The 20,498-nt window shown below is 47.9% G+C and overlaps 1 protein-coding gene across 1 annotated transcript in view; it reads left to right on the top strand.

Moving 5' to 3' along the window:
• Nucleotides 1-17,805, top strand: part of LOC131293474 (angiotensin-converting enzyme-like) — a 146,624-nt gene extending 128,819 nt beyond the window's left edge. The window contains exons 9-10 of the mRNA XM_058321552.1: nt 17,505-17,627; nt 17,743-17,805. Of these exons, the coding sequence (XP_058177535.1) occupies nt 17,505-17,627; nt 17,743-17,805 (186 nt within the window). The remainder of the gene's footprint in view (nt 1-17,504; nt 17,628-17,742) is intronic.
• The last annotated feature ends 2,693 nt before the right edge of the window (nt 17,806-20,498 follow it).

Raw genomic sequence — 20,498 nt, forward strand, 5'->3', positions numbered from 1 at the left:
TAGACGCGAGCAGGCGCCCGTTGCATGCCAGCACGTGGTCGCGCATTTGGAACGCATTCGCGGCTGCAATTGCAGCGGCTGACCTTGGATCGAACGTCGACGGCGCCGTGGTGATCGAAAGATTTATCCTATTTTTTCCTCCATAGCTTTATATTTGTGCCAAACCCGAGAGACCTGTAGGAGGTTGCGAATTTTGTTCTACTTCGGTTGAACGCCCGCCACTCCGCGCGCTGGTCACACAGGTGCCGCACAACAAGTTGGTGACTAATTTAGTAAATAGTTGCACCGGGCTCTGGAAATCTGGAAAACCCCTTCCCCGAACCCCACCGACCGTGGGTTTCCTTTGGGCTTTGGGGTTACCGGTTCGTTCGGGCACGATCGATGACTCATTCGACGGATATGCCGGTCGGCATGTGCTTTGGAATCCGGTGTTTTTGCCGAGACGAGGTTGGTGGCCTAGACCGCTTGTGTGTTTGCGCCTCAACTGGTGTTTCATTGATGTTTTGCGGCTGGTTCTCTAGCTGTAAGGCTCATGGCTGCATTGAATTGGCGTTCATTTGTCAACGATCATAATTTTCTTTAGTTTTATTCACTTTTATCAGTTGCTTTTTGACACATAATGCAACGAGAACACTATCGCCTACAAGTTTATATTATTTCTATTGAAATGAGTTGAATTTTTGGGCCATTTCAATCCGATATTTATTTATTGTCCAACCACAAACTCTTACCTTTGGCCTTTACATCTTATGGCCTTAAATTAGATATGCTTACACCATATGCAAAAGTGGATTAAACGTTCTAGAGGCCCCAAGTAGCTTTAAACTGAAGACCTTAAAACATACATTACATTCACCATACAATTTTTCTTTTTAAAATTTACAAAATTTTAATCAAGATCAAACTATAAAAAGCAATGATATTTAGGTTTTCCTTCAATTTACCTCTTTGATATTTTATGCGTATGTTTTTCTATCGGGATTATTTTATTCTATTTTATTTTTTATCAATAACTTTCCAAGAGAAGCATAAAAATAAAACAAATGGTTCACTTTTTGAGCAAATAACTTTTCAGTCGTTTTAAAACTCGATTCGATAAATAAAAAAACAATTATTAGTATTATTTCTTTAACTCTTTTTCGATAAATAAAAAAAACAATTATTAGTATTATTTCTATATTTCATTTAACGTTATATTTTATTCAAATGTGAAGACACTTTTGTTAATTTATATTCTTCCATTATCTTCAAACAGTTCTAGAATTTTCCTCTTCCTCAATCACTAATCACTTCAAAATTAAGAAATCACGAGAAGGTTGGTGACCTTTTCTTTACAAGAGCTCAATTCAGATAGTTCAGTTGCATCATCCTCACATTTTCAGAATCTTATATACCTTAATTCGAAAGTAAATCCACAAACTCTTCACGCATTTGATAAGATAAGCCAGTTTCTGGTAAAATATTTCAACATTTAAATTTGCAAAATATGGGCAAAATGTATGAGGCCCTCGATAGCTTGGGACCCTGAGCAGCTGCTTAGTTTGCTTATCCTATGAACCACCTCTGTATATTTGACCATATATTTTTGCAAAATTTCCACCACTCAGACCTGTTATGAACTTTTTTAACCGTGTCGTTCTTAGAGCACCATAAACTCAAACCGAACATGATTCAGAATAAATAAGATTATCTTCAACCTTCCTTGCAACATGTGCACACATTCGGTAACGAACCATTTCGCTTCCAAAGATCTACACCAGGCGTCAACTACATGTTTCGCAACAAAATGATGACGCAGTTTAAAAACCAACCCAGTGTACACAAACATTTCGTCAACCGCCCAAACTGCACGAGAAAGTGCTTCCTTTCGAAGCCGGCCTAGGTTGCGCAACTGTACAGAGAATGCGCAGTTTTGGTTCTTTACTGGAAGGGCAAGGCAGTTTCTTTTTCACTCTCTTTCACATGCAGAATTTAAATACCCTTTAACCATGCGGCGTTCGACAGATAGTTTGCAGTTGAAAAACGGTTAAAACGCAACTGCCTCTGTGCGACAAGTTGTTTGCGTCTTGAAGGAAACGGGCGTTATCAGATAATCCACCTGGAGAGGGGTGTTTTTAACTTCCCGTGTTAGTGCGCAGAAGGCGGCTGAAGGTGCTGTGTTCTTGCATGCAAAAATGATACGGTTTGGCATCAAATATTTACCACCTGATAAGGGCTTCCTGGGAATAGGCGCGAGTGCACGTGAAACTATAACTAGGGGTGACATGTTAAAAGTCACATTGCCAACGGTTTTTTCCACTACCATTTCTTTCCCTTCTTTTGCTTAAAAAGAGAAAGATTGAATTTTCAGCTCGCGGAGTCGCGCACCACGGGTCGGATTTATAACATGCACGGGCGCAACACATCGCTGAACTTGATCGCTGGGACCTTGCCATTCACCTGGGCACCATCTTGGGCGGACGCGGGTCGATTTTATCAACCCCGTAGCAGCTGGAAGGGGAAGGCGCCCAACAACGGATTTCCTTATTCTCCTGTCACAGCATATTTGGATAAGCCACTGCCGCGGAGCGGGCAATTAAAGTGATCCACATGAACAATGACATTGAATTGGAGGCTCTACGGAATTGCACGCCATATGGGAATGCGTACTTACCGGAGACGGATGGGAGACGGCAGACACGGCCGTTGCATAATTGACAACGGACAACGGTCTCGACAATGATGCCGAGTGCTGGCTATCGATGAAATTATCAATTCTTTACCCATAAACAGTAACCACCATCCATAACCCTGTGTACCTGCAGCACTTTTTGGGTTTTGGCGAACTCGACGGAAACGACCGAAAGGTTGGGATATTCCGGATCATAAATCTGCCGCCGCAAATGCTCACGGTCAGCTCCCCGCTTCGGATCCCTCGAGAAGGGGAAGAACTTGACGGAAGGCCTTCCTGGGGATGTAGGCAAATTTCGCCTTTCGCCCTTTTCTGGCGAAGATCAAGGAGAGCGCCCCGGAGATATTCAATTGTGCGCCGTCAAACAGTTTGCTGCCTTGCGGTATTTGCTCGCTCGTTTACTTTGTCATTGGTCAGGAGTTGAAGTAATCCGTTGGAAATTTGGGTGAAGGGCTATCACTGTTCGCATGCAAAAAGGGTCAGTCTCAGATTTGCGTGTTTTTTTCACCAGGGTCATTACCCAGATTTTTGTCGGGCCTACCCCATCCTTGTGCATTTATCCTACCCAATAAACCACGGCAACTTATTGGAAGTCGTTTTTTACTTCGATACGTAAGGTGAAATCTGACTATCCCTCAAGCATGATGTATTGACTTTAGTGGCGGTGTTGTTTCTCAATCGTATTACTTCACCTCTTTTTGCTGGTAGCACCTTGTAGGGTGCACAGTTTTGCTTGTTCGGATGAAAACACCCAGAAGAAAGGACTGATAGATTCCCGCAAAAAAAAAAATTGTTTGGGCAAGGTGAATTATTTAATTGACGAGACCCCGGACCCCGCAGAAATGGCTACTTATAAGTTGATAATATTTCCTTTTCCAGCTGTTAAATTGATGACAACGTTCCGGGCTGAGAGGCAAGGTGAAAGAGAAGCCCGCACGGAATGGCATTCCGATTTGGCGCGCGTGCGTGCCCTTGCGTGTTCGCGTGTGGATGGTTTATTTTTGCCATTTTGGACGGATGTTGTTATTCCAATCCCTTCCTTTAGGACACCCCCGATGTAAAGCGCGCGTGAGTTGGTAAAAATAAAACAAACAACCACATTTTGAAACACCGGCGATGAGTGCCGAGTGGGATCAGGTATAGGGCGGAGGGCACCCAAGTGAGACGGAAGAAATCCTTGACGTTTTTCTTGACCGAGGATTACACCACCTCAAGGAAGATTGTGCTTGCCGGGCTGTGAAGGACTCCTCCGCTGATCGATCGTGTGCTTCGGTTGTTCTTTCTCCCAAAGGTCGGCCCAACATCTCTTTGGTTCGTTTACAAGCTGCTGAGCAAATACGAACAAGTTGCACAGTTTGTTGCAACTTATCACCAGATGCTTGGGCATTTTGAGCCTCACATCGTGTTCAGACTTGGTGCACCCAGGTGATTAAAATTCCTTCGAGTGGAAGAAAAAAGGAGGCCAAAAACCCAGACAGAGATGGGGGCCTAAGGAACGCAGGGGTCTGTGGACATCCCTAGACACGCGCTGGAAGGCCGGCTTAAGCGCCACCAGCGTGAAGGACGAACCGCCACGAAGGCAAGGTGTCTCCCCGGTGGTGAACTTCAGTCACATGTTTATTTGCTTATTTTTTATTTCACCCTCTCGAGCAAATCAACTCGATTCGCGTCGCTTTCGCCCCGCTCTTCAGATGTCCGATGGACACCACCTTTCCTGATGTGGTGTGAATTATGCGGGTAAACCGTCGGGCAGATGAGTGATGACGGTGTGGACGGGTGAGGTTGTGACTGCGTTGGCAACTCCGTTACGGCCGTGGACAAGAAGTGGCAGCACGAAAAAAAAACAAAAAGCACAGCGCCATCCTTCAAGCCATATCGCAGAACCGATGGCGGTCGCGGTCGTTACCGCTTAATAAGGTGCACTTTTTCACACTCTCACCTTCCTTCAGGTGGCCGTGGCAGATTGTTGTTCCCGTTTTTTTTCCTCTCCCCATGGGATGCAAGTTTGTGCTAGTCCTGTCCAGGTTAAATATTTCACTCAGCAGACGCCAAGGTGTGCTTATCGATACTCGGTGATGGTCACCGGCGGTTCAATCGGATATCGATTGCTCGTTCAAGTGTCAGAAACGAAAAAATGGAAGGTGATTTTGCACAAAGAAACTGTCGGCTGTGAAGGAGGCATCTCGAGTTTCGATCGTTGATAAATTCATTTTAAATGCCAATCGGTGGTATTTATGTCTTGTATAATATGTCGAAGATGTACGAAGGACTCTCCTCGGTGGAAGACTTGAGCTCGACAAAACTCAATGCACTTTACAGAATACGCACAACCAATTTGGCTGGCTTACAAGTGAAGAAGCTCTACTTTTACCGCTTTCTCTTCCCGTATCAGCATCACAACAGATTGCGCTCCGCCTCGAGATGTTTCCGCTCGATAATCCGCTTATAGCTTCGCAAAACAATGCGTGACTGTCGCCCGCCCGATGATCGTTCTCATTAATTTCTCCCTCAGCCTAATGTCGGGTCGAAAAAATGAAAGTCGGGAGGAACTAGTAAAGCGGGTAGTAAAGCAATAAAACTCGGTGGGTATTCAAAAACGGAACCAGTGTCGCTCGCGTGCGTTATGAGTCGCGCGAAGCTGGAAGATTCGGAACGGTGGCGCCGAGCATTTCACTTGCGCTGGCAAATGGCAATCGTGAGCACAGTATTACACCGTGTCACACGCGATCTGGCCAGCTTCACCTTCCGATTGGAAAGTTTGGAAAGGTTTTTGGGAGCTGAACAACCGACTTCGTCGAGGGAGCGAAAGTTCACGACCAACGGACGGATAGATAACATCGCAGGAAGTCCAAAGCAGTCTGACGCCAACCCAGATTGTTGTGACAATCTGCTGCCCCCACCCCCAAAAGGCAACGCAGTATAGCCGGGTGTCTGTTTTCGGGAGCTACCAAGCGCTCGATGGAGTTCTGACAGCGATGTCACTTGACGTTGGCCACCCCAAATCTATTCCGAAGCTTGAGACACACGCGCGCGCGCCCAAGCATACGTAACCCGTTTGTGGCGTCACTACGCGCACCGTGGGGATTCTGGGTGGCGCTCGGTCTGAACACGCCAGAGCCTTTACGTAACCCCAGAGCACACGGTGTAGCCCCAAAACACCCGGCCAACGATCAGTCAAAATCGCTGTAGGCGTTAACACCAGCGCGGGGTGTATTTTTATTTTGGAAGTTCCCCTCGGGGGGAACCTCTGATAGCTGAGGGTAGTACCATGGAACCCGCGCGTTCGGGACTTCAGAACCCGAGCAGCTGTACAGCGCAGCAACGGGCAGCAAGGGTGGCCACCACCTTACCCTGGTGTGTTTCCAATTTAATTATCAAACTATCGAAACCAATCCATCGACGGCAACAAGGTGCGTGCGATGGTGGACAGGTGGTGGAGACCAACCCCAACCACAAACCACAACCAAAACACCAGGGTTGGCAACCTGACGGAGAAACTATCCACGACTAACCCTATCACTCCGGTCGATCTATCCATATCTATCTACGCACTCCAGTAGGGCGACACGGAATGAATTGGAAATGGATTGGAACGACGACGAATAGGAGAACTGACTGGGAGTTGCCTATTGACATCGGGCGCTATTTATTGTTGCGCTTGTTCTATTTTGACCTTCACGTCATATATCACAGCAGGTTAGCAGGTTGAAAACCCACCTCGGATGGTGGGTTTTTCTTCCAGTTATTCCTTCACTTCACGTTTGGGTTGTGTTTTATTTTTCGTCTTCTTAGGGAAAGTTACGGTACCAGCTATGTAACGCACCTCCCCCACGGGGTGACTCCTACCTTTTCCATTCGTTTTGTATTCCCCCAGTGCTTGCATCTATGGAAGGGGGCGCTATTACCATACCGAATCAGGTACCGACCACCTGGAGCCCGAGAGCATTTGGAGAAAAGGCTCTGCCTCTGACCTCAAGCTTGAAGAATTTGGACCAGGAAATATTTGGAACCACGGCGACCACACACAAGGGCGGCTGCGTCTGCTAGGACATGGACCGGGCCATATGCTTCGGATGGGTTTCGATCGCTGCTGGTAGACATCACCCACATAATTTGGCTTCGGTGTTCGGAAGGTCACCGATGCGGTTGAGCTGCAATCAAACGAGCTGCGAGCCTTTTACAGGACGAGCGGACTTCGGGCAACGCTGAGGCAACGACTTAACTTCCACCGTGAGGCCTTCCCTGCGGAGGGGTGATTAATATCCACTTGCTTTAACAGGCTCTTTATCCTTCTTTATTGGACAATCATCGACCTAGGAGGTCGACGATAGTTCACACCACCGCCAGCTTGGAATCGTCCGAGCCCTGCCCTGCTTTCGGGACTCCGGGTCTGTCCCTTTCCTCTCCCCCGAGGTCCTGCGGTCCCGGGAAGGCACCGGGGATTCCGGGGACCGAGCAAACAGAGACATTCGCGCCCAGGAATCTCTCTCCCCCGCTGCGGGACTCGGGTGGGTGCGGAAATTTATGTCCCTTCGCGCTCGGAGACACGAGACGATCGTTTCGTTCACGGCAAACCAAGCACCCGGTACCTCTTCGTCGATGTCTGACACTCCTGAGCTCTATCCGAGAGTTGAAAAGCCGGTCCAGCGTTCGGGCAGCATCGGTAGGCTGTATTCCTTTTTCGGACGGCCTAGGGGATTTATCATCCACGGGGAGTTCCTCCGGAGCCCGCGAGCTGTGCGCCCTCGCCGACCATCGCCGGCATACTTTCATAATAATTTTGTAATCGTAAATTGTTGCCGCCCGCCGGTCGCCGTTCGTTCGTCCGCGATCCCTTACGAGCCTAGCCCACAGTCCGTTCGTCTGCTGGTTTGCAACATAGTTTCCGGCCTGCTCCTCAGGGGGAGATAGAAAAAAATGAGAGAGAGATGGAGAGAGAATATCACCACACAAAATCCGACCCCAGTGCCGGGTGCTGAAGAGAACGGTACAAGTTTGATGCGACAACGCGAGGTTTCGCGCAAGGAATCTCAACCCTGGCGTCACGTGGTGGACTGACAGTTCGCCCAGAGTCCAGAGTTCAGTGTCTAGGGTGCATGGCGGGCTTGGGGACTACTGCAGCGACAAAACAACTTGATCTACAGCAGATCCCCTCATCTGTTTTGCACCCCCACCGATCACCCCTACCCCGGGCCGTTTCGCGTTGGATGCGAAAATTAATTTGTCAAAAGTGTTGCGATATTTATGTGACTTCGGCCACAATCAGGGCGATCGCACGCCGGACCCCGTCGGCAGTATCCTGCTGGGGGCTCGCGGTCGTGGACGTGGACACGGTTCCCTCGGCGGGGGATCTTTCCACCCCAGCTTCGATGTCGGTGGTCGATGAGTGGTATCTGCGAAATAACAAGAAAGAAAAAAACAACACCACACACACAAATCGGAAACGCTTAGAGTTAATGAGATATTGACTCAGCAGCGGGACACCGGTTGCCAAACTGTGCGCCCCGAAGAAGATGTTGCCCGGTTGAATCGGGTCCGAATACATTAACCGATAGAGGAGAAGGCTGTGCCTGATGTGGGCGTTGCTATGGAAGCGCAATAGGATGGGTGTTGGGACTACTTCATACGATTACTGTGGAGGTTCGTTCACGTCTATGCTGTTCAGTTATTTATTTTAAAGAATTTAAGTTGTTTGTTTCGTTTAACTTAAACTTTTTGTATAACGATGTTTTAGTTACGCGTAAAAAGTCTTCTAATGTTTCCTCCTATACTCTTGGCCCTCCTTCATGGACAATTATTTGTACGAGAAGTAATTGCTCCCCTCCCAGAAAATTGCTCCCCTTTCCCGGGTTCAACATTAATTTTATCGTATAACCAGAGCGGTGTCTAATTGACGATTTTTCAAAAAGAACTACCTGTTCGTTCAAGCCCGACAACGGGGCCGCCGAGCGTCATAAAAGGAAACTTGCCCCTGGGAGTTGCTGGTGGCCACCTTTCACCTAAAACCATACCGTTCAACCGGCCACTTGATTAAACATCCGTGTTGGTTCGAGGAAGGAACGGCGAACCAAAGCCCAAATAAGAAAAAAAATCCTCCTAATGTAACAAGTGTGGTACCGGTGTGGAAAGGCGGTATAAAGCAGGGTAAGGTGACGGAGTGGTTGCGGCCGTAGATTATAAATCGCAGATGGAAAGTAACAGATCTGATTAAACAGGGGAAACATCTAACACGGCCGCAATCTCGCAGCTGATCTTTAATCGCTGCACACGCGTGGTTCGCCCTTCGCCGGGCGACGAGGAAAATTGGAAAGGGAAGGAGACGAACAGCCACACACACACAAATACACACACGGACCGGGACAGGAAACAAATGCACCACCGTGGCGCGGATCGGTAAACATAATTAGTGCATTAAAATAGCCGATGCCAACCGGTCCGGTGTTGTACCGCTTTAATGATATTGTTAAATTGTGAGCATGAAAGAGGGCAGCCCGGCAGTAGATGCTCGGTTCACGGAGCTGGCCACAATTTGTTGCTCTAAAACGCTCTCGAACAGGAACGGTTGCGACGCACAAGTGCACTTTTCCCACAGGAGTTGTAGGGTTTTTCCCTTCCACGAGCCGCTTACCTTTTGACGACCTAACAGACCGCGTTGTTTGTCCTCTTTGGGAGAGGTTCCTCCGTAGGATGATGCGAAAGAAAGTAAGTTGAAAACATTTACTCATGCCCTATTAGGGTGTAATCATATTTTAAACGGAAGAAATTCAGATGGAAATTATGTTGATGTTGCCAGTCCATCGCCCGAATTGTGTGGAAAGCTGATCTACCCATCCGCGTTCAGGAACAAAGCGATTGAACCGTATGCTAAGGATGGTGCATTCCAATCCCCAACTGATAGATTATGAGTTCCACGATAGACTGAAGAGAAGCAACACACCAAATCATGCGCGCAACGGTAGCAGCATTATAAACCATTCCGATATTTACGACTTCAATAAAACAATAAAAAACAGTAGTAGCTTTCAAATGAGGTTATAAATTTTGCTATCGATTACACATGCCGGGGCGCGAATGCATTTGACGAGGGGCCGTCGGGTGAGGCTTTTTCCGATGGAGAAATGCATGCATGTATCATAAACGGCGGACCGATGGGAGATCGTGTCCTCTGGAAGGGGTGGGATGGCGGTTGGGACATTCGTGCGACACGCCATTCCGCCCGAATGCAGCACCGAGGGGGGGGGGAGCGCGTTCTCCGCGATCCACGATAAGTGAAGTCGGTCCGAAAAGTAGGGAAATAAAATACAAACACCTAATACACCAGAACAATGACATGGCCTTCCCCCCGGGGGTTGCATATGGCTGCGCCCGCGGGAAGCATAAGTCTTTGGCGATTGTTCACGTCCACGGGCCACAGCCACCGGGTTGGTCTCTTTACATAATCACACCAGATCGGCCCTGTGCGGGGGGAGTTGCTCCGCATTATGATACCGTTTTATTGCATTTTTTTGTTCGCTTCTTCTGTTTCGCCCCAGGACGGGGTGGAAGAAATTATAAGAAAATCATATCGAAATGGAGATGAGCTGTAGGACCTGTGCTACAAAGAAGCAGTTATCCACACTCACACAACCACAAACACCAGCTATCCGTACGAATTTAATGTACTCGTTTCGATTGTAAATCATACGACTTTCCAAATCGTGCCATCGATCATAGAAGGAGGAAGAAAAGGCTGTTAGTTTTGCGAGAGTTTTTCTATTGTTATGAAGAGATGGTGAGGTATTTTTATTTCCCTTGAGATGCATTCGGTTACATATGATTATGCAACGTGAAAATGCTTCTCTTCGAAGAAAGCTACACTTTGTTAATCGTTATTTCTCTTTCTCAACAGTGTCTGGTTGAGCGAAGACTTGTGAAGCGAGTTTTGTCCTATTCTTAATTTGAACAAATAAAAAAATATTTGTCTTTCAATTTTCCAAACCGATCAAAGATAGTTATTTTTCCGAATATTTGACCGATCGAGCAATCGTTCGAGTTGATCGATATTCCGGGGTCCTAATCCGATCAGAAATGCACACAAACAACAACGCTAAACAACAAGCACTCGAAAATGCACCTCCATTCTTTCTAAATAGGACGTGATGAAAATAAACAAACCATAGATCGCACAATCTTGGGTCAGTTGAGCGGCACAAACAAAAAAACACTCGAAGTATCGCCTCAATCCACCCAAAAGTATTTGTCCGGTTGAAAATGCTCTTTATTTCTTTATGGGAATACCTTTTCATACCGAATAGCAACGCTTTTCCCGTGTGGTGATGCCCTAACGTTAGCCTTTCCGAAAGGAATCCTTCCAGCGTACACTTCGAGGCTCATTCATGCGTGAGAAACGTTTTACGAAACACACATTCTCAAAAGGAATCGCTCCCGATGAAAGGTTCGGCTAGCTTTCCAAAGGCTCCTGGCCGCTTCCATCGCAGGTCCACACGCGGATGTCAAGATTTATGAACTATTTTCTCACAATTCCCCGAAAAAAAGGGAATCCTTTTTTACAGTGCCAATACCTGCTGGCCTCGACCACAAACGATCGAACTCGAACTCGCCGGAGGGCTTAACGCTTAAGACGGGCTCCGCGCTCCAAGAAGGGCCCTAATCGGAGCCCCGAAAGGACTCCGGGCCCGGCAAAAGGGAACGGGAAGAACAAAAAACAACCTGTGAATTTTTCGGTTTCGTGTTATACTTTTGTATCAGCTTCCACGTTTTTTTTTTCTTACCGTTCCCCTTCGTTCCGCTCTTTCGCCGCTTTGAGTCCTTGAATAAGTTTCCTCGAAAGCATTCATGCCCCGATCAGGTTACCAGGGGAATGGTTCAGGTGAAATTTTCGATCTTACATCGCCTCACAACGCACCTTCCCTGCTTCGTTTTTTATCCAACACGCGGGGTCAACCATTGCGCGGGTGGAAGATCCTCGTTCCAAGGTGAGGAGTTTTGTATTCCTTCCTTTGCCCTCGTTTCCCATCGATGTCGCTCTCCGTTCATTGTTCTTCAATTTTTCTCAATGAAATTAAAGCTCTCGTACTGCATGGTCAACCGAACGGGGGGAAAGGAAACGACCTTTAGGCAGTTCCATTCATCGGAAAATCGACAAGGATCACTTCGAGAAGGATTAAGAGCGCGCTATGAAGAGTGTGTAGAGTGTTGTGTTCTGTTGTAGGTAGATGATTGATTTCGCTCTTCGTTCAAGAACGTTAGTGGTTCATTCTTTGCGCTTTCGACAGCTCCCGAGGATGTAATCTCGTATGTCCTGCCCTGGCCGAACAAAGCACACCCTCGGAATGAGCAGCTTTTATGAATGAAAGTAAATTGTCTGCGTGCTCCCGGCGGGTTTGAGGCCATCGTCCAGTCACAGAGCGGATCACTTTTCACCTACTTAGCTGACGGGAGACGGGAGGAAAAAGAAAGTATCCTATTAAAACCTTTATGCATCACTTTCCGGGAAGCTGCCGTGCTTCTTTTAGGTAGCGATCCTTAACGAGATCAACGTGCACACAACGCTCTCGTGGGTGAGATCGAATGTTTTGATGCCTTTTTTATTGGCCATAATGTGGTCAATCTAGGGCAAGGGGAGCGTAGTTACCGTGGCAGGATTAGCAGCGTGTCCCTGGGCGAGGCGAAAGGTTTGGTGAAATTCTTTCGGAGGAGTGAAGTGAAGCGAGAAATGAAACGGTCAGGTATCGGACACCATTAGAACCCACCGGGGGGGGTTATCGCTGGCGTGCGGCGATTGTCCAACGCGACGCGATCGCGTCCATTAATAATGATAATAAATCAAGCGCAAGTGGGCATCGGAACAAAACCGCCCGGCAGAAGATCGACCCGGTCCCGGGGAATGTTTGCCGCGTTCTCGACATCCGCAACACTCGAGTGTCCGTTTTTCCCTATGCGCGCGAGCATTCCACCGACTCGCGCCTCCCCACGCACGATAAGTAGCCGCCGACGGAGCCATAAGTGACGCTTGTTTTTTCGCAACACCTCACCCGAAAACCGGGCCAGCTCCCGGGGGCTCCTACCGTTTAATTGATATCATTACTCGCCTAACAACAAATAAAGCATGTTCTCGCGCAACATTCATCATCCCATCCGATGGCGTTAGCCTTCCCGTGGCCGGAAACTCGGACGGGGCGGCCATAAACCGATGGTGGGACGGGGGCCTTTGTTTGGACAGCTAATTTATTGGAGGCGAAGTGCACAGCCGGCAAAAGTCCTTGCCGGGCAGTTGCTTCGCGGGGTTTTGATTTATGTCGCCTCTAATGGGCACCGATAGTCGTCGGTGGCATTCTTGGGGGATTTTATTTTGCCTGCCATGAGATGAATTTGAGAATTCTCCCTAATTTTCGACCATAACTCAGCCGGGCAATCGGATAATTTGCAAATCAGATAAAACCGGCCTACGGTGGTGGTCCATTTTGTGTTAATCGGAATTCTTAATCAAATTGGAAACCGGCGAAGATTCACAGCAAGAAGATGACGCTCACAAATACGAAGAAATGGAGGATCGTTATGTTACTTTACAAAATAAATGGTTTGAATGTGAACAAATCATTGGGATGTATTATCTAAAAGATCCTTGCAATGGGTTGCTTTCTTTAGTTTGAGACTGTTGTAGTTTTTCAGTGAATTATCATAATTATTTATAAAGTGATACGGATATAGCGAAATAAATTTAGAAGAAACTAAGGACAAAAAAGAGCGTTCCATGCAATCGTGCAACATAATCTTGCGCCAAAGCATCCAACTTTCGATGTCTCCCGGATGGCCACTCTCCAATTTACATCGTTCGTCGCATATCTGCGGCCTCGCATCGAAGCTATTTGTAGCTGACTAAACAGCAATAAATAGCTCCCTGTAACAGCGCATTGCATCGGGCGCGATGATGCCACAGGAACATGTTTACCTCCCCCGTCGGAAACTGGGGAACGTCCACAAGGAGGTGGAAATTGCTGTGTCGTATTTTCCACCGCAAACACCTGAATCTATTAGCGGACGCAAGACGGTGGAGTTCCTCCCCCCCGACTCAACGTCCTTTCACGCGTAAATGCCAACACGTGGAAGCTGTTTTGCGCGCGCTCCAAAGAAAACATTGAACGTCTTCGAGGTCTGGATTTCTGATAAATACTTTTGTGATCCCCGGTCCACCCGCACCGGCGTGCACCATCTGGCGGCGCGGAATGTAAAGTGTTTGGCCATTTTGTTGCGCACCTTTTCGGGGCGTCCGTCCGAAGAGGACACCTCAGCTGATCGGCGAACAGCCTTGCAACAGGTACTCTAACCCGCGGAGACATCCTAGAGTTCGGAGATCGAAGGCGATCCCGAAACGCATAAGTTTCGTCTCGGCGTCGAGCAGGTCGCAGTAAGTGTCGGACGGTGTAATCGGTAATGCATGTAGGTATTTATGGATTGCATCTGTTCCGCGGTGTTCGGCCGGTTCCTCCCGGCACGGTAGTGGTTTTGGTAGTACTTTTATTATATCCCCATGTCGCCGCATCGGCGTGTTGCGATCGCTGGTCGATACCGTCCGGCAGGCTTCCGTCCGTCGAAAAGGAGCTCGTTAAAACCCGCAACCCCTCCCACGTCCCACTTGCTGGGGAAAACCTAAAGGAACGAACCGAATGATGTCGGTACAACCGTGTCGACCTGTATCTCCATCGGACGCGACGACGACGACGGCGGACGCTCGGTAGTTTACTGTGCGAGTTGCCGAGTTTAGCTACTTATCGATGTTCGCAGGTTCACGTTTTTATGCAACCCGCATCATCCCCCCCGTTCAATGCCAGGGCCAATATTGTTTGTCGATTAGTTCGCTTGCATCGCCGACGGCTTTGGTCTTGCGTCCGATCCCCGGGTGGTTTCTCAGGTGAACTTCCTTATCGTGCTGGCACGGGATCTCTCCCCATGGAACCCTTCTCCAGGCGCAGCGTATTGAGATTGTCAGCAGCATCGGTACCATCAGCAGCATCTCTATCGCATCTCGCTCTCCCGCTCTTTGGACGACTGGAGTCAGTGCAGCAAAATGGATCCAGAAGACCTTCGGAAGATTACGGACACGAGCGATACCTGGCCTTTGGTGGAGCTCCAGTGCACTGTGGGGTTAGTGCAGTCCATATTGCGAGGGCGTATTTTTAAAAGAAAATGTTTATCGAGTTGTGATAATTTTGTTTGAAATTAAAGTTAAGGGCCGAAAAGGATTAGTATCATATTAATGAAGAAAAAAAGGATAACATCACACGAAAATATTTAGAATGTTAAATAAAAATATTAAAAATGGTATGCTTGATTGAACAAATTTTAAATTATTTAAAAAATAATTTAGAAAAGAGTTACAACGTAGCCAACGATGTGAAACACTTTTTGATTTAGAAATCACTTTTTGATTTAAATTCGAGTTTTCGTCAAAACATTTTTAATACACTAAAACGGACTGTGCAACTCGGCTGGAGCCTTAAAGATTACTAGCGGGAGGCCAAAACGAGTAACCGTGCATAGGGGAAGCCAACGAGCCTTCATTCAGCAGCAGATAAAATAATGTACACGGTGCTGCGTTTATTGATTTTTCGTGTTTTATCGATCGGCTCGCGTCCAAAAAGGTGGAGTGGGAAGGGGCATTCAGCACTTCGGCCGCTACTTTCCGAACTCCTTCCAACTTCTAGTTCATCCTCCGAAGAAGTACCACCTCCTGTGTGTATACCTATGAACATACCCTCCAACTCCCGCGACTTCAGATAACTGGTAGTCTGGTGAAAAGAACCTGTACGGGAACAAATCGCGATCAGCAACCGCAGTTCACGCGATCACCCGTCCGTGCAGTCCTTGGAACGAATCGAGCCAACGAGAACGGTCCCGATTAGCTGGCGAAGATGGTAGCTGGCGGGGTTTGGTTTCCTGGTACAAACCTGCGAGTTTTCGTGCCTTTTGGAATTTATCATGATCCTCCAAAGCGTATCGATCTGGACTTATCTGAGCGTATGATCAAAGTGGTTGGTTATGCGCGACCGTTTTATGATCGATGCGCAGGTTAGCGTTGGACTTTTTGAAGTAAAGTTTTGTGAAGTATTTTCAAATTAACACAAGTACACCTACTTCGGATGCTTCAACCTCAGTCGCCATAATGTAGAATTCCTTTAGAGCACGACTACGACAAGTTGCAAGAATTGCCCATTTTTCGCATCTCATATCGTAAACAAACAGAAGTCGTCGAGCAAAATGGTGTTACTGGTGCCTTCCCCTTTTCCAACCTCGACCACCGATTGGAGCCGTTCATACTTTAACGTTTTCCATCGATTACTTTTCCGTGAACCGATTTCCAACCGTCACCACACCGAACGCGCACCCAAATGGTCCGTTTGTCGAAATGGGTTACGATCCTCGGACGAGGCCCCGTTTCGAAGGGAAGTTCCTGGTCCTCCCGGAGGTATTTTCCTCCTCAGAGACGTCCTACAGTTGCTGCTTATCTGGCGCAGTTATGCTGTGGCTCATATCGTCATCGCCCCATAGGTTCTGCCCCGGCTAGCTCGTGCCTTTCCAATTCGCCTCTCCTTTTTATCGCCCGTTTTCACCCTGGAGGATCATGAGACACACGGGAAACTCGAGGCACCTTGAAGCATAAGCGAGGGAGAGCTGTCGTTATCGAACAATAATTATAATTTATGAATTCATGTTGTCTTATTTGTTATTGTTTTTATTGGGTTTCACGAGCGCACCGGTCTTCGCGAAAAAAACAAACAGTGCCCGGGGAAAATAGTCGCGGACCTGCCGTCAGGTATCCCTGCCATGCGATTTTCTCGCAGGAAACAGTAGCGGTGCGCTCCGATGATCTCCTCCCATTGAGAGGGTTATCACTTGGTAGAGTTTTTCGGTAAATTTATGTTGTCCTCCGTGCGGACAGCGCAACGCTACCGGCGCAGCAAATGGCATCCTCACGGAGGGAAAAAGCGTTCCAGTATTTCATCGCTGTCGTGGTCCATTTTCCGAGCGCGCAAACCGAGGGAAAAAAGACATTGTTGTGCCTCCTCCCGACCGAATCGTGGTCATGGTCGATTCACGAAACCCTTTTCATACACCATTTCAGTTCTACTGCTCAATACTCGATCGGGATATGGGAGATTCGTTGGGAGAGTTCGTTCGATGAGGTGGGTACCTTCGGTAGCACCTTTCTTTTTCGGTTTCCTTTCGATCGACACTAAATTTGTGCTCGGAAGCTGGCCTCTAATGACGTTCGTAAGGAGTTCCCAATGCTCTGAGTGGGTGAAGAGTGTCAGGCCACACGGTGTCTGATGTAACAACGCGCATAACCTGTACGATATTGTTTATTGTTCTACACAGAACCCTGAAAAGCTACTGGACACAAGAGCTAACGATAACTCACGATCATTTTGCGTCGATGGTCAACGAAGAGACGGCTCGGTGGAAGAGCTCGTTGTACGCGCTCAGAAGACGACGTCCTCACTGGACCTTGGTCAATAACAGCCCTACCCGACAAGAACCATCCGATAAAGTGCTTCTTTTCGCGCATTTTGTACGCTGTCATACGGTGGAAGATTTATGATAGGCTACGACGACTCGGCCAGAATTGCTATCCGAAGGAAGTTTCACGCCATGTTATACACCTGGACATGACGCGCGACCATATCGGATTAGGTGAAGGGATTCTCGAGGTGAAGGGTTCTCTTTCCTGAAACCGATCGAACACCGTGCGCGGAGAAACGCACCTGTCCAATATCTTCCCGGCTTCTGACCGCTAACGGTTTCTTTCTGCGGTTCAGTTTTTTTTATGTTGCAGCTTTCCGACATGATGCCATCGACCGTTGAGATCGACGTAGAGAAGGAGCAGAAGCTACCGAAAGAAACCACCTCCATACCGCAAGTACAAAGATTAGATGTTGCCGAAGCGAACCATTCATATGTACTAACGCTCGGACAAAACACGCATAGGAAGAAGGAGGTCGAGAAGGCTCCAGCTTCAGCCCACCTACATAATCCGATCCACCAAATCCGTGTAAGACCTTTCCCCTCCTCAGACCAACGACGCGAACCCGTTCCAAACCGATCGTTCGATTTCGCCGCAGCCGATCATCCCCTAAACATATCATTATCGAACGTAAATGAAGCATAATTAAAATCAATGAGTCAATATAATTCCCTATTCCACCCTTTATGTGGAGGATTTTGGGCTCTTTCCGAAAATTCTTCTCCTCCTCGGGGTTGTCCGGCGGGAGGGTGGTTGTATGATTGTATGTTCGGATTCGGAAAACTGTTGTTTAGGCGAGGGAATGCTCAAAACAGTAGTCCACTTCGGTCAGGTAAAAGGTAATGAACTCAATGATGATTGTCTCTCGACGAAATACCATTCCTTTTCGAGACACAGTGCGTTCGTGTGTTGGAGGATTTGGGACATTTTTTTCACGCTTCACCTTCAGTGGGTTCCACTTTGGACAATTTTTTATAGTTTTGCATGAAGAATAACAATGGTTTTCAAAGGCTTTAAATGTTATCTAATATCATTCAACACTTCGTTCTGTAGATTTAAGGGGCGACAAAAACAGGCACAAAATATGCATTGAAAATTATTTTCATATGCTTCATTGGCACACTATCCACCATCCACGTGCTCTTTGAAAGTCGTACCTGTGCCTCGAGCCTTCCATTCCTCCACCTCGGCGATGTCTCCCACCTCCAACCCATCTATCGTTGCTTAGGCTGCTGCGATTTTCGTTTAGTCATTCCGAAAATTATGAAATAAGGCAGTTATAAAACACAAACCATCACTTATCGTTGCCATACTGCGGGAAGGTTGCCGAAGGCGAGGCGGAGGGTGGTTGTTGCGAGAGCAAACCAAACGGTAGGAAGCCCAAAATCAAAGAGGGAAGAAAATGGAACCGGCCAAACCCGGGAAGGTACAGGAAATTTCAAACCTTTCCCCACTCATTTCAGCCTTTAAATCGGCCGGGATGCCATTATTTGGCGAGGGCAAGAGTCCCTTCTGCGTGTGTGTGTGTCTCAAAGGGAGCCAAGACTTGGGGGGACCGAACGCAGAACAGAAGTTTTGTGCAAACGAAAACATTTGTAAATAGTAGGTAGGAGTCTGAAACGCCCGAGACGGAAGCGCCGGGACGGAAAATGTGCCGTTGTGAGGATGGGGAGAAAGGGCAAAGGGGGTCCGGGCGTGATGTCTTCATTTGTTTAATGGATCGAAGGCTTGAGGGAATGGCCCCCCAAAATGGGCAAGTAGCTCCGCGCGAACCGGGGTTGCAATCGATAAATGAACGGTTCGATCGAAGATTAGTGCGCCAAGTGTGCCCGGAGGTCGTTTCTTCGGCGGGTCGGAAGGGTAAATGGGGAGTGAAAAGAAAAAAGGAAAACATATAACCCGCTCACCCGGTCCAGGGAATTCAGAACACGAATCACATCATGTTACAGTTAGAAAAATTGGATGAACTTCTAGCGAAGCGATGCCAGAACGTTCTATTCTCCCTTTTGCATGCGAATCGAAAAGAAGACCATAAATTACGCGAGGGCATCGGAAAATGATCGAATCGCCTCCAACGACCCGGACAAGTGCGCGTCCCGGGCGAAGGAAAAGTAGAATCGTTCTAACCTTTTGTGCGAACCCATCGCCGTCGGGTTACCGTTGGTCTCGACTTCCTTTGCCGAAGAACCCGAAGAACGCGAAGAAAGGCTTACCCACTTGATGCGCACGATGATGGACAGGAAAAGATCGCTTCACCCAATCCACGTTAAAAGGGTTCTGCGCGTATTTGTGTCTGTGTAATTAGGGGAGGCCTTTTCCGCCTCTACAATTAATGCGTTGGCAGCTACCGTTGCGCGATTGATTCTAAATGTTCGGTTTTGATTACACGGCGGAGGTCGTCGAGTCAGGTTCCTGCCGCGTCCCGAGCACGTTTCGGGGCTTCCACCGATGTGGGTTAATCGTCCCGGTCCTGAAAGTCCCGGTTCAGATGTGAATGAACTTGGGCTTATACCGATCGGTGCAGGTGAGGAGGTTCCTTCGAAACAATAGAATGAATGAGTTCGGTGCTGAGGGCCTCGAACTCGAAAAATAAGACTTTCCTTTCTGAACTTTGCATGAGGTGTCGTTTCGATCCTGCCCTGGAACCTGGGACTGGATTCGAACTCCTCCCATCTAATTGTAGCCCGGGCTGATAAACGGAAAGACACACACGCGCGGCACTGATCGTCGCCACTCCGATCGTCGACGATCGATAAGATTGAATTAAGGTCGAAGGCCTCTAATCGAGCCATCGAAGAACGATAGATTCATCCCGCCTCGGCAGGCCCATCCTCACATTAGACACGAATGAAGAACTCCTACCTCGAATGCAGAATCCGAAATGGGAGAGTCTGTAACGTCAAGTGGCGGACGCCTTTCTCCACGACCTGAGAAAGCCTCGGGGCGCTGTTTAATTCTTCCACTCAAACATCCTCGAGAACAATCGCGCGGGACCCGAAGAGTTTGTGAATGAAAAGTAAATGTCGTGGCCAAACCTACCCATTCTTACAATGGCTTAAAGGAGGAGGCTTTTTTGCCTTCCTTTTTTTTCTCCTACATCCCCTCCCCTCAGCTTGACACATCAGAGGTGTACGCGAACGAAAGACTTCAACGCGCGATAGGAGAGGAACTCCGCCTCGTCGAATTTCTGCTACACGCGCGCTGCTTTGCTCGTGTTGGGGGTGGTAAATTAATGAATGAGCATGAATTTATGAAGCATTGCAGCGGGGTGCAGTCCAAGGATGGGCCGATGCAACACCCGATGCT

The sequence above is a fragment of the Anopheles ziemanni genome, chromosome 2 (genome assembly GCF_943734765.1).
Source record: "Anopheles ziemanni chromosome 2, idAnoZiCoDA_A2_x.2, whole genome shotgun sequence".
In the NCBI taxonomy this organism is placed as follows: Eukaryota; Metazoa; Arthropoda; class Insecta; order Diptera; family Culicidae; genus Anopheles; species Anopheles ziemanni.